We start from the raw sequence: 25578 nt of genomic DNA on the forward strand, positions 1-25578 counted from the left end.
GACCCTTTGAAGAAATTAAGAACACCTAACTTGCGCAGCAATTGGATGGCTGAACATGTCAGTTGTATAAATATAGTCCAAAAATAGCCAGGTTTCGTGTTTAAAAAAAAAAAGTTAAAACAGAAATTTAACTGCAGGAAAAACGGGGGGGGGAAGGGGGGAGAGGAGGAATCTGTCAGCAATTCATGACTCCTAATGTTGGTAGAAATTCTAGCCCACTGAATAACACCAAACAGCAAGTTGAAATTAGACAGAGATTTATTGGATACAACGGTTTGCAAAGCGTGGTGGACTCCAAATAAATATTTGAGCCACACCTAGTCACAACAAAGACACACATTATATACATTCTATCCCGACGCCTTGGCCCCTCCACTGAGGTTACAATCTTATCAGGATCGCCTAAACAAAATACATTATCCCTGCCCCTTACTATTTTGCTTCACCTATTCCCTTATATGTACTTTAACATGAAATCCTATAGCTCAGTGTGGAAATCCTATAGCCTACGTGCAGAACTCTTACAAGGTACGTGTACATGTAGAAATTTTGTGTAGAAATCTTACTGTCTGCGTGTAGAAATTTTACAGAGTACGTGTCACTTAATTTTAATTTTTATTCTAAAATTTTATTCCTAACACTAATACCCTCGCTAAGTGTTATCACCCGGCTATCTGCTGCTGAAATGGACGGGACTTGAGAGGAGTAAAATGACGCAATCGTGTCCTGTTTGGAAAATTCGACGGCGGCGCGGAGGCGGGAACGGTCAGCTTCCCAAGTTCCGAAACACCCCTGGGATTGTTTCACAATTACTCACACGTTTTTAACTAGAATAGGAAGGGCGGGAAAAAGCTTGACGCGGGTTCATTTCGCGCGCCTCCAGGAGGAGCGGCGCTTTTATTTTTCTTCTAACCGAGGCGGGCGGATAAAAGCAGGCGCTGCCTCTGGTCTAAGTCGCCCTTTGCAGAGAAACGCCGCGCACGGAAGCGGCCCCTCGCTGGCCTTTGGGGGCTGGCCGCGGCTGCCCGTTGTCGGCCTGAGTTCCCGATGGGCGGAGTTGGCGCTTCCAGCCCCCAGTCCTGCCCTGCCTCGGGGAAAGGGGCCAACAACCCAGCGTCGCGCTCTTCGTCTGCTAGCTGACTTCAGCAGCATGGACGCGGGCTCTGGCCCCATTAGCTTCTCTCCCAACTTTCAGGAAGGTCCTTTCGGTTGCCCCATTTGCCTAGACTCTCTGAAGGACCCGGTCACCACTCCTTGCGGCCACAACTTCTGCTTGGAGTGCATCGGGGCTCACAGGCATCACCCCGGGGGCGTTACAGGAGCCGGAGGACCAAGTGCCTCCCGCTGCCCCCTCTGCCAGGAATCCTTCCCAGCCGACCTCTCGCTCCGTAAGAACCACACCCTGGCGGAATTGTTGCAGCTCCGACAGCCCTCGCCTAGCAGTCCGGGCCTGGCTATGGCACCCGAGGAAACGTCGGAGCCGCGCGCTCCGGGCAACGGCGATGCCCAGATCGAGGAGGTGCTTTGCGACTTCTGCACCGATGGGGAGAAGAGGGCTGAAGCGGCCAAGTCGTGCTTGGTGTGCTTGGCGTCCTTCTGCACCCCCCACTTGCAGCCTCATCTGAAAAGCCCGGCTTTCCAAAGCCACCGGCTGGTTCCGCCGTTGCGGCACATCGAGGAGAGCCTCTGCAAGTTGCACCTCAAGCCCTTGGAGAGCTTTTGCCGGACCGACCACAGCTGCATCTGCCAACTCTGCCGGACCCAGGAGCATCGGAGCCACGAGGTGGTGGCCGTGGAGGTGGAGCAGGAACACGTGGAGGTGGGTAGGGCTGTCGTCGGGGGTACAAAGGGGCTCCTTTGTGCACTCTTGATTCCAGAGGAGCGACGGAGGGCGCAACCTGGACGGGGCCGGTGGGACAAGCCTCTTAAGCTGCGCTCGCAATTTCCAGCCTCAGAATAAGCACACTGGCGGCGACCGGCGCTGGACGTGTGAAATTTTTGCTGGACGTGTTAGGATTTAGGAGCGTAGTTAGGAGTGGGGGTAGAAAGAAAAACAATACAGATTGGAAAGCAGGAGTTGGGGAATTTCGAGAATCCGCAGTGGAAGAGGACTGCCAAACCTGTCTCAAAGTCCACCTGATAAAAACCTATATCCACTTTAAGGGTATGGGCTCGTTCAGCCAAAGAGGAATGAAAGATAGTTTGCAGATGGTCAGAAGTACATTTCTGCTGCTTAATTTTTAAGAGAAGAAACGTTTAATGGTTAATGTTTTACCTACCAAAGTTTAGGGATTTTGAGGAAGGCTGTAATTGTTCTAAGAGAGATGATTAGGAGATGTTTATAGTTAAGTTTGTGAAAAAGAGAGGAATGGGTTCCTGGCTGTTTGGGAGCTTTTTTGTTGGATAAAGAATGGGAAAGCATTCTGCTCAGTCTTGGAACCCAAACAGGCCAGTTAGTCTTGGATGAAATTGACCCCTTCCCTTTACTTTTCATTATATAAGGCTGACCAGACAGAGAATCTTTTATCCAATAGATAATGGGTTAGAGTTAGATTTAGATACTGAGACTAATATTGGGTGCAGGATCCTGCTTAATGTAGGCAGCTGATTTAATTAAGTTAAAGATTCTCTTCAACCTGATTTCCAAGCATGTTTGGTCCAAACCAACCGGAATGGAAATCCTGGGAATAGCAATTCCCACTTGAATGCAGGGCTCCACATTAGGGAAATCGGGTTTACAAAATTGACTGTCTTACCAAGGTAGGGGAACCACAAGTTGAACAGAGTAAAAGGGGAAGGGAGAAATCAAAGGGCATTTTATATTTTTTGGGCTCACAAATAATCTGCTGTGACATAGGGCATCCCTTTTGCTGGTCTGAGTCAACTGTAAATGGGAATGAATGAGCTTCATGAGAACCATAATTCCACTCTGTAATGTTTCATTGCAAAGCCATTCTTGGAGTGACTATCACATGATTCTTGATAATCATTATATACATAACTTAAGAGAGAAGCAAGAGGTTTAGGGGTAAAAGTTCTGGGGAATTACATATCTGCCATGTTGAAAGGAGGGGTACAAGGAACATTTGGCATCATGAAGGAACTATAGTCTCTCAAATTAGGGAGCAGATTTTTTGTTTTTATTTTAATTTTAATTTGAGATGGTCATATGGGTAATCCCTGATTTATGGCCAATCATTTAATGACCATTTGAAGTTATAGCACCCCCCCTCCCCGAAAAGCTACCTATAATCTGGTTTTGAAATTAAAGTCATTGCAGAATCCCCATGGGCCCTTGAACAACATTTGGGTGGATTCTCTCTTATGTCCAACTACAGCAGTGGTTCTCAACCTTTTTAATGCCGCGACCCCCAACCGGTTGTAAGTCGAGGACTAAACCGGTTGTAAGTCAAGGACTACCCAACCGGTCGTAAGTCGAGGACTTTCCCTGCCCGGGAGCGCCGCGCATGCGTGGTTCCGCCCCCTGCGCCGGCCGAGGCGTAGCTGGCAAGTGGCAGAGACGGAGCAGGCTGACCACCAGCTGGCCCAGCCCAAGGGAGGTAAGGCACCCGCCGGAAAAGGGGAAAAAATGGCGGACAAAAAAATGGCAGACAGCCTTGCTTGGCGACCCCCGTGAAATGGTCGGTCGACCCCAAATGGGGTCCCGACCCACAGGTTGAGAACCACTGAACTACAGGGATATTGCATTGCCCCTTCACCTATCTTTCCCTTCCCCACCACCATCCCATTTAGCACATTCAATAAAAAAACTCCCAGCTTTTTAGATTAACCAAGAGTGTAGCTTTATTGAAAAAATCCATCTAAATACTGCAGAAGCAAAGTCAGTTCTGGGATTTTTCCCATGAAAACCCACATAGATAACTTCCTTTTCCACTCCAGGCCACCCACAGTTCAATTGAGTTCAGTTTTTTTGCTTTGGGAAAATCTGTCTGCTTCAGTCAAAACATTCTTCATCACTTGGCCTCATTAGATAACATCGTCCTGGCAACAGACAGTTCACTTGCATTCCATAGCTTCCCTCTATTGGTAGGAATTCTCTTCTCTGTTTGGCGAAGCTGTGAACAAAAGCAGGTACAGGCAACTATGGAGTCGAGTCAGGTTTGATATACACCCCAATCCTGCCCCCATCCTCCAGCTCCCTGCAGGCCTTGGGCCTGCTTCCTACCACACTGGGTCCCATACTGTCCTCCTCACTCCTGTCACTGATTGCTCACTTCTGTACCATATATTGGTTAATAGTTGATATTCAGATGACTTGTCTAAATGTTTTATAATTGCAAGATTGAATTTGGGTCAGTCAGTATATAATTTTTCAATTTTCTCTTTTGCTTATTGCTATTTATGCTTTTCCAGGGCAGGGTTTGTAGTTATTTCAATATATTTTTAATAACTTAAAATAAATGAAAGGGGTTACACTTTAAGGCAAAGTATAAATTAAAGAAGGCAGCAGGTTTCAATCCTGACATTATCTGTAAAAGGAAAGTTGATTAGCCTAGCCGGGAAAGATTGACTGCCAGAGGCCTTGGGAGAGCTAAGAAGTTGATCTTTGTATAAAGCAGCTCTGTGGACTTGCATGATGAACACAGAGTGCCCAAGGATGGATGGAATAAGTGTTACAAAGCAAGATTAAGGCATAGAGGTATAAACCCCTGGCCCTGCATGGCCTTTTGGAAAGCCCTTTTATTGGCTTAGGGCAGTGATGGCGAACCTTTTAGAGACCGAGTGCCCAAACTGCAACCCAAAACCCACGTATTTATTGCCGAGTGCCAGGTGGGCGTGGCCCACTGGATGGGCATGGCTGTGGTGGTCATGGCAGATTGGGTGGGTGTGGCCATGTGGGTGTGATCATCTTGATGTTGCTCGTGGGGAGGGATGTCTGTGGGGGCCGGGCAGGGTTGGGGGAGATCCAGGGGGTCTCTGGCAGGTGGGGTGGTGGGCAGGAGACTCGTCCTGCGGGGTGAGGCGAGGCAAGGCGAGGCAGGGCAGGGGTGCCATTGTCACAGGGAAAGGTGAGGCAGGGGCCGGGGCGGCTGCTGCCTGACACCATCGGCCCCTGCACACACAGGCCAGCGAGCACATGGGTGCTGGGATGCATCTGGCCATGTGGGACCTCGGCCAGTTAGCGGGAGGCTGGTTGAAGAGGGACGGTTGCCATCTCCGAGGCATGGCGCGTGTGCCCACAGAAAGGGCTCTGAGTGCCGCCTCCGGCACGCGTGCCATAGGTTCACCACCACTGGCTTAGGGGGTCAGGATATTAATTGAGCCCATGATATGTTTGTTGATTAGGCTTCTTTTGTTGCCATTTTCTATTTGAATTGGATGTTCTTTTATAACTTTGCATTTGTTAGCTGCTTAGAGTTTCATTTGCCGGGTGGGCAACTATATCAATAGATTTAAATAAAAAAGATATTTTTTCACCAAATATCACCGATAAAAGCACTCCAAAGCTGGTGCTCTTGAAATGGGTTGAGCTATAGCTCTCATCATCCCCCCTGCCCCCAACATGCTGCCCAAGGATAGTGAGTTGTAATGCAACAAACTGGGAGATCATCCATGAAGGAATTCTGCTATGAAGGCATAGGAGAAGCATGATGGTAGGCACAAAATATGATGGAAGACTCTCTTGCTCACCTGTTCATGGGAAGTACAGCATGGTGTTAAAGTTATTGTAGATTATCTGTGTATGACAACGGAGCACAGGTGACCTAAACAGTTGCTAGTAGAATGGCCAAAGCTAATTATGAAAGAGGTGGAATACAGCTAGGGAATTGCAAAGAAAAACAACGTTTTGTGAGCTACTGGGCCCACTTGGAATTTTGAGAATGTAATGGCTATCCCTGTAAAAATGCCCAAGCAGGATAAGGGAAGCTAATTCACAAAATAATTCCTATTAGGGTCATGAATAGTTACTCTATACTACAAATTATTCTTGCTTACCTTAGATTTGTTCCTTGGCATATTTCCAAAAAAACCAAAACCCTAGACCCTGGGCATTGAGCTGCAGTATTTTATTTTCTAAGAAAAGAACATGGTATGTGTGGCCTAAAAAAGAGAAGGCCAATGGAAGAAACGACAACAGTCTTCTAATGCAAAAAAAGGCTGTCACAGGGAATAGGGGGTAGCTGTGTTCTCCATAGAACCCAACGATAGGGCAGAACTAATGTCCAAACAATTGTTTACAAATAAAGATCCAAACTCAACTTGAAGAGCGATTAATCAATAGAAAAGCGTGCTTCCTGAAGTCATGGGTTGGGGATCCACCGTGGAGTTTTTCAGGACATCCATTTGATTGGGATAATAATAATAATAATAATAATAATAATAATAATAATAATAAATTTAATTTATTATGGTCTGAGGATTCCTGCCTCCAGCAGCAGTTTGGACTCAAGGTCCCTTCCAACCCTATGTGGCTTTGAAAGTTTATGGTGCCTTTGAAGGGCCTGAAAGCATTCTTGGGACTCAGTATGCTGCTGGAGACTTTTGCTTTGCAGCATGTGGGCTTCCCATTTTTAAATTAAAATGTTTTTTTTTAATACCTAGCAAGCACCCAGGAGGACTTAGATACCTGTGATCACATGTTTTAGACTGCAGTCTTTGGGGATTTTTATCAGATTATTCAGTTGCAGCAATAATTTTTGTTTAGGGCAAAAGCAACTGCACACTAACTTATATGGAAATATTTGCAGTCACAGAGCCTTGGGTTTGGCCCTGTGCAAGGTAGTTAATGATGAATGGGAAAACTGTGCTTGGGAGGGAAAAAGCCTCTGAGTTCTGAATTGCAGCCAGTAAATACAAAAGTCACAATGACTGGAACAAATTGGGGGGGGAAAATTGGGTGTAGTCAATTTTCCTCTGAAATGAAATTTTGCGCTATTATTTTCCATTTAAAATAGTGCTGACTTTACTAACCTGTAAGGGAATAAATATCTAGGTAGAAATTTGAATAGACAAGATTCTAAGATTGGGCTGTGAATGGATGTGTAAAGATATGCATCCATTTATATACATTGAAAAAATATGAATAAAAAATCCAAAACTGACTTGACATAGAAAAGAAATATTAAACATAGGAACTAGCCAACGGATGTCAGTCACAACCATTGTGGTATTTTTATTATGCTGCTAATTCCATTAAACCTTTTCCCAGCTGTACAAGCAACTCTGTACAGATCATGTTGAATTTCAGTTTAGAGAAAAGGCATGCTAGTGGATGTTTGCATTAAACTAGGGCAATAGTATCTATTTCACACAGACTAATATTGAATCATATATCTGTTTTATTAGAAGGTAGGTGATATTGTAAAAGAATATTATTCTAATGCAGAAAGGTTAGGTGATAAAGGTGTAAAAAATGGCTTCTAGAGAAGAAGAACGTTAAAATCTAAAAAGTGTTAAAGCAGTGGTTCTCAACCTGTGGGTCGGGACCCCATTTGGGGTCGATCGACCATTTCACGGGGGTCGCCAAGCAAGGCTGTCCGCCATTTTTTTTGTCCACCATTTTTTTTGTCCACCATTTTTTTCCCCTTTTCCGGCGGGTGCCTTACCTCCCTTGGGCTGGGCCAGCTGGTGGTCGGCCTGCTCCGTCTCTGCCGCTTGCCAGCTATGCCTCGGCCGGCGCAGGGGGCGGAACCACGCATGCGCGGGGCTCCCGGGCAGGGAAAGTCCTCGACTTACGACCAGTTGGGGTCGCGGCATTAAAAAGGTTGAGAACCACTGTGTTAAAGTATTGTCTAAAAAGTTTGGAATGTATATAACTGGATGAAGCACTATATGGATAGGAACAATTTGAAAAGGAAGGACTTCCCAGGAGGTAAGGACTACAGAGTTAATCAGGGAAAAGAACTGTCAGGACTATAGTACCATCAGAACTGCAATTTTTAATATCATATTGATATCTTCTTAAGCAGTAATCTATGGCATTTGGTTATTTTCAAAAATAAATCATTAGATGCAAGTTTAGATGATAGTCTGGGTCATGCAAGTTAAGCCACCCACAATCAGGTTTGTTTAGCATCCTGTGAGTACCCAGCCATGACATGATAGAGAGATCAGTCCTGAGCGCCTTTTTGAGGTCACCTCCTAGTTTTGGGGAAAAGCATACGAAGGTGATTTTACTCAGGAAGTTATTTGGAAGGAAAAAGAGAGGTTGAATACTTAGCTTTCAACAGTCCTCCCTAGAAAGAATTGTTTGGGGATCAAGAGAAGCCAGAAATTAGTGTTTCAAACTATCAGAAAGGTCTTTCTAGTGCAAAGACCGAAGTTTATTTGAACTTCTGGTGATTTGTGCCTGGCTTGCCAAACCATACACATAAAAGTAATCTATTTTGTTTGGATTTGGAAAGAAAGCCGAAGAAAACAAGGAGCAGGGAAGCCATAGCTTGTGATTATTTCCATCTGATGCTAATTGGGTCCAGCCTAGTCTGATAGCTTTACTTCAGTGTGATGGCAGCAGGAGTTCATTCCTTCCCTTTAGCTCTTTCCCACAGTGTCTCAATCCAGGTCCTTTATTTCCGTTGGCTTTTCTCCCAGGTTCCAGTCCTTGGTCCGTTTGTCTTTCAGATTGCACTACTGGCGTTATTTTTTTTCAGACACTCCCCTTCCCAGATGGCTCTGACTAAACTCCTGTCAGTTTTAGTTTAAATCATTCTAAAGTGTTACTTGGGAAATCCCATTTCCAAACATTCTGTGGGCGTGCTGGACTACTTTGGAAGGATTGCTAAACTTGGAAAGGTTTTTAGGGAGTACTTTCACAAGTCATTAAAACAAAGAATGCATTAACAGGGAATCGGGGAATCAAGTGTTGGTGAGTTTCTCAATTGGCCACACCTAGGTACCAGTATGGTGTAGTGGTTAAATATTGGATTAGGAGTGGGGAGACCCAGTTCATCCTCAGCCACAGAAACTGGGTGATTTGGGGTTAGTCATGCTCTTGGCCCAACTTACCTCCTAATGGAGGAGAAGGATACCTCCACTAGTGTATAGTACATTATATACATTACACTGAGCTTCTGTACAAAAGGCGGGGTTGTAAAACTGATTAATATAATTTCAAGGGGTTATATTATACACACTGACACCTTCCACCATCCTTGGAAGGTGAAAGTATTCCTGCATAGAGATGGAAATCACTATAACCTTTATAGTAGAAACAGGCAGTCATAGATATAGAGAGAAGAAAATTTGTTTCATTGCTTCTAATGTATATCATTGCCTTCTACTTTATTGGATGTCCAGATGAATTTGCTCATCCGGCAGACTAGCTCAAATGTTGGGAATTGTGCTCCAAAAATGTAAGGACATGATAGGAAGGGTATGATACCAGATTGAGAACCCAGATTGTTGGGGGCAATATGCTGACTCTGTAAACCACTTAGAGAGGGCTATAAAGCACTGTAAAGCAATATATAAATCCAAGTGCTATTGATATACTTGGAAAATCAATCATCAGCTTTTTTTTATAATAAGCTTATATTATAGATGAAAAGATTGCTGAAGGCTGTACCAAATGCCTGTGGTTATCATAGTATTGGTGAAAAAGGACCCCAGCGGGTAATGCCATGACACAAATTATATAGCTATGATATGTACTACTATGATAACTAGGATTTTCCGGCGCCCAGGGTTTTTTCTAGTTTTTTGGAAAGATTGAGAATTTTAAATTATGTTTAAAATCTTGATTTTATACTTCATTTTCACTTCAGATAACAGAAACTTGCAAGAAGACAGGCAAAGGGAGAGAATTCAAGTGTGATGTGGTTAGTACTTCTGGTATAGACTGCTTGGCTACCACTGAGACAAACATGACTAGATTATTACTCTAATGGTATCTAGGAACTAAATAGTTGAATGTCCCTGAACAAGGAGGAACAGTAATTCAGAATTTATACTTGGTTAACTCTCAAACATTGTATAATATCTTGCTATGCTGCCTTCTCAGAAGATATTTTTCCTTGTTTCTGATTCTCATATTTGTCTGATAAATTGCCTACTTATATTTTCTGCATCCCTGATTCCGTTCAGATAAATTTTCCAAAAGAGGCTGGATTCTTCCAGCCACTAACTGAGGCCTACCAGGAGCAAGCTAATAATTCAGTGGTATTGTATATCTTTGACATGTAGAAGTTCTTGGGTTGATTATCCAGCAGCTCTAATTATAGAAACATGAGTTGCAACGCATGGAAAGACTTTGGCATGAAGCTATGAAAAGCCATTTTTAATCACGGTAGGCATTACTGGAATAGGTGGACCATTTTCTTAGTTAAAATAAAACAGTCCTTTGTATCCTAGACACCAATTCTTTTTTCCTAAGCCAGCGAGCCATAAATTGCCTCCAGCTCTGAAACCAAAACAGTTTGAAGCTGATGAATGAAAAGGAACATATCTATTAATTGTTTTCTTGCGGGAATAAAATGTTATCGCTCCTGGTGGAACAGAGGAAGCAAAGGTCTTCCTGTTTGGCAAAAATAGATGGCTTTTGGCTCAAAATCAGAGATGACTGCATTTGGAAAGGCTTAAATAAGTTGTCTTAGTTTAAAGATAAATCTGAAATAGAATTTGGTAGTTTATGAGTGAGTATAAGAGACATATAAAACATACAGAAACAACCTAAAATTCAGAATTCTCCCTAAGAGAATTGCTACCTGTTTGGTTACCCACAACAGGTGGCAGCACCTGCTAATCCTGGCTGATGATGAAAAGTGAAACAAGGGACAGACTTAGGATTTGGATGGGAAAATCACCAGGAAATCCTAGGACTGAACAGAAAATCCAGTGGCAAGATGCAGTCCTTGTTATTTCCAAGAAATGCATAATTGAATTTGATCCCCAGGGAGTCTTATCTTCATGCAAGACCAGTATCAAGCAAACATGACCTTTTTTCTGTATTATTTTAATGATAGCAGCAAAATATTTTCTAGGCTTTATAGTTAGTATATATCACTAAGGAGTACATTGGTCACCGATCTGGGAAACAGTTGTGTTTTCAGAACCTGTTTAAAAAAAGGGCAGCCTGGGGTGCTTTACCATTTAATCTCTTTCTTTTCCTCTCCTGGCTTTGTTTTAAGAGATCAGTGGGTTATTATGGCAGCAGCAGATAAGCTCTCTTCCTACCATTCTAATTTCCTTGTTTTTTAATAAGAAAAAGGGTGTTGATTCATTCTGATCTGGTTCTTTCTCGATAATGCAACAATTGTTCTTTTCAAGGCAGCCCACTCGGTTTGCTCTTTATCTCTGTCCAGGTCTGGTTTTTATCTCGGTCTAGCACATGGTCTCATGGAGTAGGAGAGGTCTAAATGCAGCACTTGTTCCTTTCAATTCCAATCAGAATATAACAAATACTGGGTGATAAAGAAAGAGGAAATTTAGCCTGGTTTACAGGCCTTGTAGGGAGGTGAGCGATGCTTTTTGCCCAAGTAATTTGTGACAATCATGATTTCAACTCTAAATCAACTCCATGTATTTTGAGTTGCTCACCACGCAGAGGGTTTGTTTTATGTTTGTATTACTTAAAAACAAAATAAGTAAGATTGAGAAAGAGAGCTTTAGAGCACTTGGTTGTGTATATAAGCAATAATAAGGACTTTGGAAAGAGAAAAAGATGAGACACAATGGAAAATGCAATCGTACACCTGATCTCTGACTGCATCTTGCACCTCCAGGTAAATGGATTTATTTTAATCTTTAGAAAAACAGGACAGTTATAAAATATATGTGTGTAGTTGTGATGATTGAACTATAAATGTCAATTTCTATACAAATTGTGCAAAAATAATTGTGAAATGTAAATTTCTATAAAGTTGAGATTCTGAGTCTCTCTCCTTTTTTTCCTGTCTGAAAGGCTCAGAGGCCAAAACTCCTGAACAATATTGAAAATCAGCTGGATGAACTGGGAGCCACAATAGCGCAGATGAAGAGGATGGTGGATCTCATCAAAGTATTTCACCATATTTATTTTATCCCCAGTAAAAAGCAAAATGTTGAACCCTCCTCTGAAACCTTTCCTTTCCACAGACTTTCTTCCCTTTATTGTCTGTTGTGAAGAGGTAACAAAAATAGGCCATCCTTCTCAGGAAAGGGGCAACTATCAGGATGCTAGAGACCACAGTCCCAACATATCTGGAAAATCTGAGGAACGCTGTCTTTAAGAAGTGTTCGCTTGGGGATTATATGTCTCTTCTATGATTTTCTGTATTAATTAATTTGCATATTAATAAATAACAATTGTACTGCTCCACCATTTCTTATGCAAATGTTTTCCTGAGAACTAAATTACAAATGCACCAGAAGCACATGAGGTTTCTTTCCCTGAATAGCAGATAGTGACAGTGTTTAATGTTTGATCCCTGGAGTTGGGCCCTATGTCCATAGAAAAGTAATACTACTGTGGGGCAAAGATAAAGCTCATGGATAACTTTCATGACAGGGAAAAAGCTTCCTTATTTTATGAAATGTAGTAAGGTTTGGATACTATTTCTTAGAAATTGCAAAACTCTACAACTTTGTGAAAATTCCCTCAATTTGGGAATGGAATGTTCCTGATAATTCCAGAACATTCCATTCCCAAATTGCTACTTTTTGCAGTATTTCTAGAACAGCCATGGTTGGTTTTTTTTATTTCTTCCAGTTTCTTAGTCATAATTAAGAGATGGGGAGTGCTCTCTTATCCCTCTCTTCTTTTTTCAGCATTTACATTCCACTTTAATGCTAGTTTTAAGTTTTCTATAGCAATATGGTTAGCCTGTAAAGAGAACAGCGCAGTAAATTGAATTAGGAAAAATGATTAAAATGGGTGATGGAAAAGAAGTGTGTGAGTCTGAAGGACAAGGAAAGAAATGAAACACACAAAGACCTTAGCTGAACTCAGTTTGCCAAGAGAGACAGCCCTAAATGAATTTTTAGAAAACTTAAGGAGCAGCTTTTATTAAAAAAAATTCAGAGAGAAGCAACTTATGTTTTTCTTTTCCAGCATGTTCTCATGAAATCCCCCTGTTTTAGGGGGAAAAAACTCCATCCAATGAGTATCTTTTTAAGAACCAAGTTAGTGGGTGAGATTGGTGTTTATCACTGAAAAGTAAAGGTGACTTCATGGGTTACATACAATCCTCCATCTGCTGCTAATGACATCTGAAGATAATTTGTCTTATATTTGGCAGCAAAATAGCTGAATTTCAACTGTTTGTCTCCCCTCTCCCTTTTTCCCTGTTCAGGAAATGTGCCCTCGTTCCTACCCACATAAACTTCCCCCAAATGAATCACATCTATAAAAATTAGCAATTTTGCCATACTTTTCTCTGATCAGGAAAGCTGAATAAGGATAGGAAGCTTTCTGTTCCCATTCCTGTCTTTAACCTGCTTGAAAGCTCTAAAAAACAGTCACCAAATCTTCAGCCCTGCTCCTCCTGGATCATTGCTGTACCAGTGGAAGGCCTTCTGGAACCTTCAGCAACTAGAAAGCTGAGTTACTTCTTTATAATAACCAAACCTGAGTGCAGAGTTTGGGAGGAAGGGTAAAACTTGTTAGTTGCCTACTCTCCCCATAGTTGTTAGTAAAAAAAAAAATTCTTTCTTTTGATGAGTTCCATATTATATTTTCTCGGGCTACTTCTTGAATGTAGGTTTCCCATGATAATCCATTTGTTCTTATTTGGGAAAGGTGTTTGGTTTATTTACATTTTAGGCAATGATAATATGACAAAAATATTTTTATTGGAATAAATCCATCTTTTTTTTTAAGGCTACTGCTCAGAAGGAGAAGGAAAAGGTCAGCAGTCTCTTTGCTGAGGCCACCAAGGTCCTGGCAACATTTAAGAAGGAAGTGCTTAGTTTCATTGAGGTAGATGAAAGAGCCATGCTGGGCAGAGCAGGGGAGGAACTGCGGCAGAAAGAAGAGCGACGGGCCCTGCTGATGGAACACAAGCGGAACCTGGAGAAAGTCTCCAGCATGGACACCATCACTTTCCTGCAGGTATGCTCCAAGAATTATTGTTGTAGGTGATTCAGCTGCTGGCAGAGAGACAGCATAGGCTTCACTGTATCTCTTCTCCACCTGGGCAAGACTAGGAACATCCAGGATCCAGTAGCTCTCCCTAGAGAAGGTCAGCAGTAACTCTGGAGCTCCTGCTCAAGAGCCAGCTCCATATCCCTATCTATTTGCACAGTACAAATGTGTTTGGTTGGTACCTAAAAAGCTCATTGTGTGAAATAGCATCCAAGTGTCTCCATCAATATAATCATAGGGCAGCAAGAGCTGTGTGCATTTGTCTTTAATATAAAGAGCTAGTGAAAAAGGATGCTACCATGCTTTCCCAAAAATAAGACCCAATCTTACAATTTTTTTTGCCTCCAAAAGAGGCATTAGGTCTTATTTTGGGGGATGTCTTATTTTTTTCTCAATACCTGTCACGCCTCGCGGTGGCGACACAAACAGCCCCGTCCAGGAGCAGTGTGTCTGCTGCCCCATGTGGGCGGCAGCCACACGGCTTCTGGATGGGTCTGCGATGCCACCATTGCGAGGCACGACAGGTGTCGGGTGTCATGGCTACGGGGGTCCTTCGCACGGTAAGTGATTGCGGGGCGTGTGGGACAGTTCCCCCTGCCTCCCCCCACTTCGTGTCTAGCAATCAGGTGGTGTGACGGAATGGGCAGGCGGTCAGCTGCTCAGGCTCTTAAGTAGAGCTTCTGTTTGGGGTAGGGCTTACATTAGGCCCACCCCCAAAAATCAAGTTAGGTCTTATTTTTGGGGTAGGTATTATTTTCAGGGAAATATGGTATGCTTAATAGTTTGCATCTACCAGGGGGTGGTTCCATATGAGTGGATGAGTGTGCCCCTACATTGGCGTTTGTTTTTCTTTTATTGTCCCACCACTTGTCTGCTTCTTATTCATCCAAGATCACATGTTCTGTCCCCTCAAGATCTGTACTAGGAAGTGTTTCCTCGTTTCTTTCACTCTTGGAGGCAAAGGGGCCATACAGTATCAGAAGAAGCCTCTCTTGGATTTGATGCTGTTCCAGATGAAGTTCTAGGAACAGAGTGTGGCAGTAGTTACAGCCAGTAGAGCAGTGGTTCTCAACCTTTTTAATGCCGTGACCCCAACCATAAGTCGAGGACTAAACCGGTCGTAAGTCGAGGACTAAACCGGTCGTAAGTCGAGGACTACCCAACCGGTTGTAAGTCGAGGACTTTCCCTACCCAGGAGCGCCGCGCATGCGTGTTTCCGCCCCCTGCGCCGGCCGAGGTGTAGCTGGCAAGCGGCAGAGACGGAGCAGGCCGACCACCAGCTGGCCCAGCCCAAGGCACCCGCCGGAAAAGGGGAAAAAATGGCGGACAAAAAAAATGGCGGACAGCCTTGCTTGGCGACCCCCGTGAAATGGTCGATCGACCCCAAATGGGGTCCCGACCCACAGGTTGAGAACCACTGCAGTAGAGCTGTGTATACTTCTTCTTCCTCCCACCCTATCTCCTGCCACATCTTTATTGAGATTTTAAATGTTAGTGACTTGAGAAGAGCTGTGTCTGCTGAATAGACCTTATAGTCAAACAATTGCTTGTTTGTTTTTCTTGACCAGGAATTCCAGGCATTAAAAATAGCAGCTGAGGAAAAAAACCTTGCATGTACAGACTTCCCCAGAGAGCTGAGTTTTATTAAATCCAGTCAGGCTGTGTTTGCTGTGAAGGAGCTGCTGGGAAATATTTGCAAGAACCAATGGGACCAACTGTCAGGGAAGGGTGAGAATGGACCTTTTCTTCATGGGATACCAGAAGGTTTGTAATTTATTGGTTTATTGAATATTTATAACCACCTATCTCATAATGGAAGAAGCCCTCCCTTTGTGTTCCATGCTGAGACTTAGGCAGAATTCTTATTCTTCAAGAGTTGCCCTTCAACTGAAGTACCGGATCTTTATGTGGCTATGGAATAGGAGCTCTATATCAGCAGTGGAGCCTGGCATCCATTCACTGAGTCTGTCCATTATGCTAAGCTAGTGGTCCCCAACCTTTGTGGCTTGGTGGCCTGACTGCCGGGGGAGGGAGGGGAATTGGACCACGCAAGCAGCAGCCCAGTGCACATGCATGAGTAGCTTGAGTTTCATGAATGGTGGGCTAGTCTGCATGTGCACACGTGCTGGCCCGCTGCTCGTGCACAGAGCTGTGCATGTGTGCCAGCCCGCCACTCACACGGCCAGTTCCAAATAGGTCACAGCCCAGAGGTTGGAGACCCCTGTGCTAAGCCACAGTATGGTTTGTTCAATTTGGCTTAGTTCATTGGGTTTGCCTGTTTAATTCGTGGCTTATTCAGCACACTATGATAAAGTATTCATAATACTTGACCTAAGATGTCAGTTTTGTTGTTATCTACATGAAGGTCTGTCAACTGTTGTCACTGTGAGATTCTTGTTTCTTTCCTTTGATGCAACTTTTCAGAGTTTCATATTTATAGCTTTCATATTTCTCTCTGATTTTCCCCCCGAAAGTACTAATTCTTTTTCTTGTGCAACAGAGGCATGCAAGCTTTGCTTTTTATGGTAAACCATTCTGTGGAATTTTGATAAGTCTTTATTTTAGAACTTAGATGGGGGAGGATATTCAAATCCATTGGGAGCAATTTATTTTTCTAAGTCCCTTGTGGCACTATAGAAGGGGCAGAAAAACAGTTTTGAGTTAGCATTTGTGATTAGCAGATCAAAATGAAATGCCGATCTTTCAAAGTGAAAAGAAGCAAGATAGGCACCATTTAAAAGTGTTGTGAAGAGGTGCAACTGACAAAAATTGCAAAATAGGCAGAATCTAAGTGGCCTTAGTTATTTAGGCTTTTAATAGCATTCAGATGTTTCAAAAATGACTCAAATATATAAACAAGCAACAAATAGACATCACTAGGTGTGGTTACTGGTGGTTTGGGAACTATATCCAAAATAACAGAATAGAGAAAGCTTTTTTTATTTGTTAGTTATTTTGAGACTTATCCTGACAGATTCAAAGTTCATGTTGCTTGTTCAGTTGAATATGAAGATTGCTGGCTCATTTCTAAGTTTGAAATCTCAGTTGTTTGTGTTTTCTTTGTAAGCTCTTTAAAACATTATTACATTAGAGCTGTTCCACATCTGACAGCCACTGGCAGGGAAGTTTGGATTTTAATCGTAATTAACAAACACTTATCTTCTGTAGGGAATTAAATAGAAATACCTAAAAGAATTGCCAGAGCTTTTTATAGTATATATTGTCACCTCGCCATCTTGCCAGCATTATTACATTCCCCCCTTCCATTACCTTTAGGTAGAACTGCAGATAGTCCTCGAGTTGCAACCACAATTGACTGAAAAATTTATGTTGCTAAGTAAAACATTCGTTAAGTGAGTTTTGCCCATTTTTATGACATTTTTTTTGCCACAGTTGTTAAGTGAATCACTGCAGGGTTTAAGTTAGTAACACAGTTGTTAAGTAAATCTGGCTTCCTGATCGACTTTGCTTGTCAGAAGGTCACAAGAGGGGATCATGTGACCCCTGCAACTGTCATAAATATGAACCAGTTGCCAAGAATCTGAATTTTGATCACATGACCACGTAATCACCCACACTCCATGAAGAAGGAAAATAAAATGTTTGCATTCCTCTTCCCACCCCACCCACATCTTTACATCCTGTTTTGTACATTTGTTTGATCATATGCAAGACAAAAATGGAAATGGATTTTATGAAAAAGCATTTTTCTCTCTGAGAGATCTGCTCGGGCCAATAAGCAAAAAGCAGGGTGAGGCAGTTTTTTTCCCTGCAAATGGTAAAAACAGATTCCATGCAAACTCCACAGAGCCTGTGTCAGCCCTTGGATGTAGGCCAAGTCAGGAAACAGCAGCACAAGAAATAAGTAGCTCTCCACTCTATTGATAAACTGTAGGCTATCTTAATAGACACTTGAAAATCTGACATTTCTCATCCCCTCTCCCTTATACCAAAGAGAGTCAAAGTGGGACCGTGTTGAGTTTTTCTCTTGTCTTTCCCAGGCTAAGGTCATGTTTTCCCAATACTTGCCACATATCTTATTCAAAACTTTCCCATAATCCTCTATACTTGTTAGCTCTCAAAAAAACAAACCAGGTTAGCAATTCTTTTAGCTGCTAGAAATCACATAGCATAAAATGGAACATGAAATATGGAGATTTTCCTATAAATACTCTAGAGCAGTGATGGCGAACATTTTAGAGACTGAGTGCCCAAACTGCAACCCAAAACCCACTTATGCATCGTCGAGTGCCGGGTGGATGTGGCCCATTGGGTGGGCGTGGCCCATTGGGTGGGCGTGGCTGTGGTGATAACAGCAGACTGGGTGGGACTAAGAAGTTCAATCAATCAATTCCAACTTTGCAAGATCTTTTTTTTTCCTGTGAGAAGTTGAAATTGACTGATTGAACCTTTTTTTTTTTTTTTTTGCACATGGCGGCGGAGGCCTAAAGTGAAAAGGTTTTATAAAACCCAGCTGAAGGCCTAGGACTGCACGTGCCCACAGAGAGGGCTCTGAGTGCCACCTCTGGCACCCGTGCCATAGGTTCCGTCACCATTGCTCTAGAGTTTCTTGATTCCGCCAAAGTCTTGGCAGTGACCCACAGAGTCCTTTGAAAATTGGCTCCACCACTTATGCCCAGTCCAAAAAAGTTGTGCATTTTATATAGAAAGGGACAAGTGCTTATAGAATCAAGGAAAACTTGCTAGCTTAACTGAGTTTCCTGCTGGTGTCCCTGACTGTAGTGTGTGAGTTATACAGAATTCGCAATACAGTGTTAGAATTAGGATTTCATGTTAACATATACGGCTATTCTCCTCTGATGCATTATCAGCTGAAAAATGTTTCAGGATCCAATCTGGGTCAGTCACCAGGACCAGAGGTTAGTCTTCCGAGCTTTCGGATTCATGCTGGAGTCCATCCTCAGGGAACTTCTCTCTCACCAGAAAGTGAATTTCACCGACCCAGATTGCATCCTGCAACGTTATCCTGGGACACGTATATTTGCCTTCATTCCTAGAAGTGTTTTATGTAGCAGGCGATTTTTAAGCCTGTATATGTTCTGCGAAGATCACAAAATGTAAGGCATAAGATATGGCCCCATCTGGCTGGATATCAATTTGCCTTCCTCTAAAACCAGGAAGTAGTTACTGCTTTGGGACAAAAGGCTTCTTTATAGTGATGATATTTTCAATTCTGCAATGTTGACAAGTATATATTGATGACAACTTCTTCTTTTCACAGTGACAATTGAACCACAGGTTTCAGAAAGGAGCATCAATCCCGCCAGTTTGGAATCACGAGATTATTTTCTCAAATGTAAGGACATTCTGTTTTCTGTATTGTTCTTGGTTTCATGCCTTTTTTGTTGGCTGATGGATTGAAACATCATACAAAACTCTAAGCAGCGGTGTCTGCAGAGATATATCTTTATTTAACTTTTTGGCACTATAGCTTTTATGTAATGTTTAAAGGTATGTTTTTAATTGTTACCTAGTTTTGTTTTATTTGCTGATATTTAGTGTAAACCACTTTGAGATGTCTAAATAGGAAGTAGTATATGAATATTTTAAATACAGTAACTAGCATTTTAAAATAAATGCTCCTGCCACTCTGAAAATGCAACATCCTCTTCAAATATTAAATATGGATTTCTAAACATCCCTTTGGTAAATCAAGATTAATCAAGCCATGGTTTAGTATGAGAACACTGCTTTTGGGGGGGCATGCTTATGCCATGTGTCTTCCTTGTTTATCATTTTCAAGCTTTATATATTTGCTTTTGTACAGCTGCATTCATAATTGACTTGGACAGTGATACTGCTGACAAGTTCATCCAACTCTTTGGGACGAAGGGGGCTAAGCGTGTGCTGAATCCCATTGCTTATCCTGAGACTTCAACCAGGTTCATCAACTGTGAGCAAGTACTGGGCGAGAATCTGATGAACCGTGGCAACTATTACTGGGAAGTGGAGCTCATAGATGGTTGGGTGAGCATTGGAATAATCACTGAAAACTTCAACTCCCAGGAGTCGTATGACCGGGGCCGCCTAGGCAGGAATGAGAAGTCATGCTGTCTACAATGGAATGGCCAGAATTATGTTGCGTGGTTTGGCGGATTTGACTGTGTTATACAGCAGCCATTTTTTCATACTATTGGGGTGTACTTGGAGTATTCAGAGAAGGTGCTGACGTTCTATGGAGTCAAAGATTCCAAGATGACTTGTCTCCAGCAGTTCAAAGTGGCTCGTTTCAAAAAGGGACATTTTGACCCTTTCCAGAATAAGATCAACCACCAGTTTCCAACACTGTTCACGCACAACCTCAAGCCAGCCTTTTTTCTCGAAAGTGTAGATGCTCACATGCAGCTCGGGCCTTTGAAGAAAGACTGTGTTTCAGTACTTAAGCGGCGATAATTTGGTCTATGCATGACCAAGAATAAAGAATTTGACAAGTAGGAAGTTTGTGACATGTCTGCTGGAGCACTGTGTCATCTTTCTGAGTTAGTGTTGGCGAATTAATCATACTTGTTACTGCACTTTTTTACTTATTTGATAAGTATCAGAGTTTAAAGAAGCACTTTCCAGCAAAACATATTTTTTTTTTGGAAAATAATTAGGGATCATTTACAAAGGGCTTGATCTAAAGCAAAAGGCATCTCCATTTCATCTATATGAACCAATGGTATCTCCAGAGACTGTGCTGTTTCACAAGAAATACACGGATAAATAATCAACAATACCATCGAAACTCATCTTCACAATGTGTCGCTAGGTGAATACTGCTCTTCCACTGCATTTGGAAAAAAAACAACAACTGGAGAAAACAGTGGTGTCAACTGTTAACGTCATAGCAAATGGGATATATGAACAAATGTATCTTTGTTTTGGATTATAATAGCAAAAAAAAATAGTAGGGGGCTGTGGGGAGCTTTAGTTGACTCTTAGCTTAAATCTAAATTCTAGTCTAAATATTAGAAATATAACTTTGAAATTAAATGGAGCATCTGTGACTGTGTGTCAGCCCCACTAGTTAGACCAGTTCAAGAAATGAACTCCAAAGGAAGGATAAAATTTTTACTGAGATCGGCTATAATAATTGAGACAAGTCTGATTGTAATATACCACCTCCTCTTTGTAGTTCAGTGAATTAGGGTGCCATTTGCCTGAGCAGCTTCCAAATGTTATCTCCTTGTTTTGGACTTAAAAAGTGTTCCTGTCACTTTTGTTTAGGCAACGGTTCCTGCATATTTCCATCATGGTCACATTGCATACTGTGTACACTGTGCTTTAATGCTATATATGCCTGTTTATATTGGGTTAAAAAGTGTACAAAGTAAAAACTAAGTTGCAGATCTGAACATGAGGTACTCAAGAGATGAGTACCTGCACAAGAGAGCAGAACGTTTAAACACTGGGTTGCAAGTTTTCTTTTCTTTACAAGCATCTTACAAGCACAGAAATATTATAAAAATGGAGATTCAATAGCTCTCTGGAGTCACTGGCTCGTTGAATCTGATGGAAATTGAGGCTTATCAGCCTCTGAGGGACTGCAGGTTCCTACTTCTATGATATATTCTGCTGTATTTTGTCACTGTATTTTGAATACAGATCCATGGAAGTACAATGGAAGAAAGACCCTTGGTTAAGATGGAGAATGGGGATTGAGCTTTCAGGTATAACAAGGATACAAGTGTATAAAATCCATTCTTTCAAATATACTAAGAAGACACTGTAAACATTTATAAATTTATCATAATTTAGTCATGCTGATAGAATACAGGAGTGGTGAGGAAATTCTAGCTGCTATTGTTAAAAAAAAGTTTTTCAAGTTAACCTATGGGGAGACCCAAGTTTTTCCTTAGGCTTAGGCTTTTTAAAAATTGTTTTGTGGCTTTTTAAAGATTGTTTTGTTTAGAATGGGATTGACAGTTGAGTTTGAATAAACCATCCATTGGATTCCTTTGTTTCTAGAAGATTATAGGCTGTGAGTATAATGTAAATTAGGACTGAACAAGGAGAAAATTTAGAGAGATTTTGTTTTGCAATCACAGCATAATTTTGTTCTTTAAAGCATTAATCTAATGCTAGCCCACTTCATTAATTTCATGATCTCGGGATTACATTGTTACAAGAGGGTTTTGCAGTATTAATCAGTACATTATTTGTTTCCCAAATGTGTTTTGTTTACAAAATAAATACCATTATATCCTGTATTCAAGCTGGAAGTATAGTAGATTTGATTAATTATGAAATTAATTTAGTAAGAGCATTTTATTTGCTGCTGGTCCCTACTGAAATATTCTTCCCTTTCATTAAAAAAAAATGTGAGGCCTTATAGTTTGTGTGTCCTTCCGAAAGCACTGCAACATAGTCCTGAAGCAGACATGTGTTGTGTTCTTTTTTTCAAATAAAATTTTCATCTTTCTGTAAAGGAAAAATGATACATATATGATGTACGTATTGAATTACATGCTGGAATTTAGTATGTTAAATTTATACCCAATTGATTAGTGTTAGGAAGGTTACAGGGATTAATAAAGATATACTGTATCATTGACATTGGAATTTGTAAGATGTAATTTACTCTACTTTGAAATTAGGACTTTTTAAATATTTAAAGCTGGTTAGTTAATAAAATAGATGGAGCCATCACTGCAGGATTGACAAAGGGGCACTCAGGATGGTTGAGAAGATCTCATTGTCCCTAACAGGATAGACGGCACAGTTCTGTGAGGAGAGGATCTACTGTACATGCAGATGATCCCAGCTAGGGGAGGTAGACACTTTGTTCCTTCATTTTTATAATGCAGCTATTGTAAGGGGGAAAGTACTATATTTTGTGATTTACTGAACAACTGGTTGATGGGAACAACGCCACACTTAATTTTTTGGGAGAAGAAGTTTGTTCAATTGGATTCAAATACTACCAAAACACAGAGTTGTGTCATATGTATGACTGCGACAGGATTTTCTTTTTTCAAAACCATTCAGGATGAGAATTGAATTTTTTTAATGCATTAAGGTGATTTAAAATGTAGGGGTTTTTTTTGAGTCATCTGCTTCAGCTTCTCAGGAAACTACATCATTATATTTTATCAATCATGCTGCCAAGTTTGATAATACAAATGCCTCAAATGTTATGAAAAGGAAATATGGAAGCTAGACACCAGTGAGAGGCTGCAGACTGGAAATTCCTTTATATTTCCTGGTTAAAGATTAACAATACAAAACCTTAGGGCATGAAATCATTTATAATCACATGATAATTATTCTGACACCATCAAATACAGCAGGTATTCTAAGTTTTCAGAACGATGCAGCATAAATCTTGTCAGAATCTGGTTAAAAATTAACATTTCAGGTTCTCATTTATTACATTCTGGTCTTGCCTAATTATTCTTCCACATCTGGTTATAAGGTTTCATTTGTACACAAGGTTCTCAGAGCATTTAGTTTGGAAGAAAGCTTTGGAAAAATGTTTTTTATCCACAGCTGGGCCAGCCAGGAAATTTTGTTATAAAAATCCATGGCATAAACCACAATAAACTGGAATTAAAAGTAGTTCACAAAACCACTTTTATTTATTTTGCTTTGGCAGTATATATGCCTGTTCTATGTGGCAAAGACTGAAAGTCAAGCTTGTCTAACAGTTCCATGTGCTTTCTGCTACCTTTATGTGGCCTTCAGATTTAATCCATTTTATTGTAAAAAAAACAGTAATGTTGAAGGAGGATGAAATGAAACAGTGAGCGAGTTAATTCTGGTGTTTGAGAAAACTAAAAATCTGGTTAATGACATCTGATGGTTCAAAATCATTGAGATAGCTAAAAGGTCAGACTCAAAAAATCATGAGTTGTTCTCTTTCCATTCACACTAATAATTAATGGTTAACTTAATGTCCTCCCCAAAGCGTTGTAGCAGCAAATGGGAGAGGAGGGCATTATTCGATTATTCTTGTTGGTATCACAACAAGAGTAAAACCAAATAGATTATATATGCTCTTGAACTTCTCGTATAAGCATGTATGTTTTATATACAATGAGAACAGCAGAGAAGTTATGTTCCCATTATATAAATGCTGCATTTTTTTAAGAATTGGAGAGATCCATAGGAGTGGGGTAATGGCAAATGACAAAACATGTATAATATGCAGATGCTGTGAGTTACCTGCTTGTATCAGATATTAGAAGCTTATTTAGATTAACACTTATATAATATCACCAGGTACATTGGACATCATCACGTTCACCGATATCACTATTGGTTCTTGAGTTTGCTTGTTTTTTCCTTCACTATTCAATCATTTTCCCACTTGTCTTCTCAGCTGAAAACCTATTTTTAATGTATCTAGGAAATTTAAATTGCATTATTGTATAACCATTTAGTAAAGAGTGATAATTTGGAAATAGTTTGGAAAGTGCAAAAAGTGCAAACGTATTTTAATATATATTAAAATATATTTTAATAATATATTTAATATTGAGGTTTTATTGTATTTTATACACAAAATGTACATAAAATAGATTTTATGTATGTAAATCTTCCCTTGAATTACTGAATGAAATTCAAAATAGACTAGAAGGCTTATACAATAATCATTGTTAAGCCTTTAAGGTACCACAAATTAGTTTTCACTGTGAGCTTCCCCACTAAGAATAATAGGAACCCAAGAGGACTAATAGGGATTTTTATATAGATTATAAAACTAAAAAAGGATGGAGGCAGGGTTTCATGATAAGGTTGCCTAAGAGATCTTAGTTCAGGCAACAAGACAAAACTTCCTGTGAATGGGAAAATTATCTGCCTCCACATTCTTTCTGTCAAGTGTCAGAAAGATAACAGACTTTTTGCCTCTTGCCTGCTCATTTACAGACAAATCAAAAGAAAGTCAACTTGGTTGTATAAAAAGGAGGATGTGGCATCAATGCCAAATTATTGTTTATATTATCGATGGACGGCCCCTTTAAGGAAGAGCACAAATATGTATAAGAATTAAAGTGAAAATCATTATTCATGTGACTAAGCAAATATGTATGAGTGACAAACTACACAGTATTATATAAACCACAGAATAGGTTCTGAAATGAAATAGAATGAGCCAAACTGAAATAAACTACACATTTTTACTTGAGCCCTGAGAGCATCTGGCAATTAAAAAAAATACAAAACAAAAAGTAAAAGGTATACATTAAAACTTTAAAAAAGCATTAATTAGAAGAGCTTAGTTAGAGATTAGGTAGGCAATTAATTTTCCCAAGAGATATTGTAAGAAACGGACTGTTGTGGAGGGCTGAACTAATAGGGCTCTGAAGATGTGTGGGTATGCATGCACACACACACGTTAAAAAAGTCACCTTCAAAATAAAATGCAGTTGTATGCATGGTGGCACTTACTTACATTTGATCTCTAATTTTTGACTGACTTCATGCAGGCTGGACAGGGGTAGCCAAAGGGGCGGATGTGGTCCAGGGGCCTTAAAATGATCTGAGCTGCCTTTATAATGGAAGAAAGAAGGGATTTTACTGCCTAGGAGCAACACAAGAATAAACCCTCTTCT

The 25578-nt window shown here is 40.9% G+C and overlaps 1 protein-coding gene across 1 annotated transcript; it reads left to right on the forward strand.

Moving 5' to 3' along the window:
• The first annotated feature begins 1150 nt into the window (after positions 1–1150).
• Positions 1151–23693, forward strand: TRIM47 (tripartite motif containing 47). The gene is made up of 6 exons (XM_015819117.1): positions 1151–1819; positions 11861–11956; positions 13757–13987; positions 15589–15784; positions 19263–19337; positions 19809–23693. Exons 1-6 carry the CDS (start codon positions 1151–1153, stop codon positions 20432–20434), a joined length of 1893 nt encoding a protein of 630 aa, XP_015674603.1. The 3' UTR covers positions 20435–23693.
• The last annotated feature ends 1885 nt before the right edge of the window (positions 23694–25578 follow it).

The sequence above is a fragment of the Protobothrops mucrosquamatus genome, unplaced genomic scaffold (genome assembly GCF_001527695.2).
Source record: "Protobothrops mucrosquamatus isolate PMUCROS unplaced genomic scaffold, P.Mucros_1.0 scaffold_146, whole genome shotgun sequence".
NCBI lineage: Eukaryota > Metazoa > Chordata > Lepidosauria > Squamata > Viperidae > Protobothrops > Protobothrops mucrosquamatus.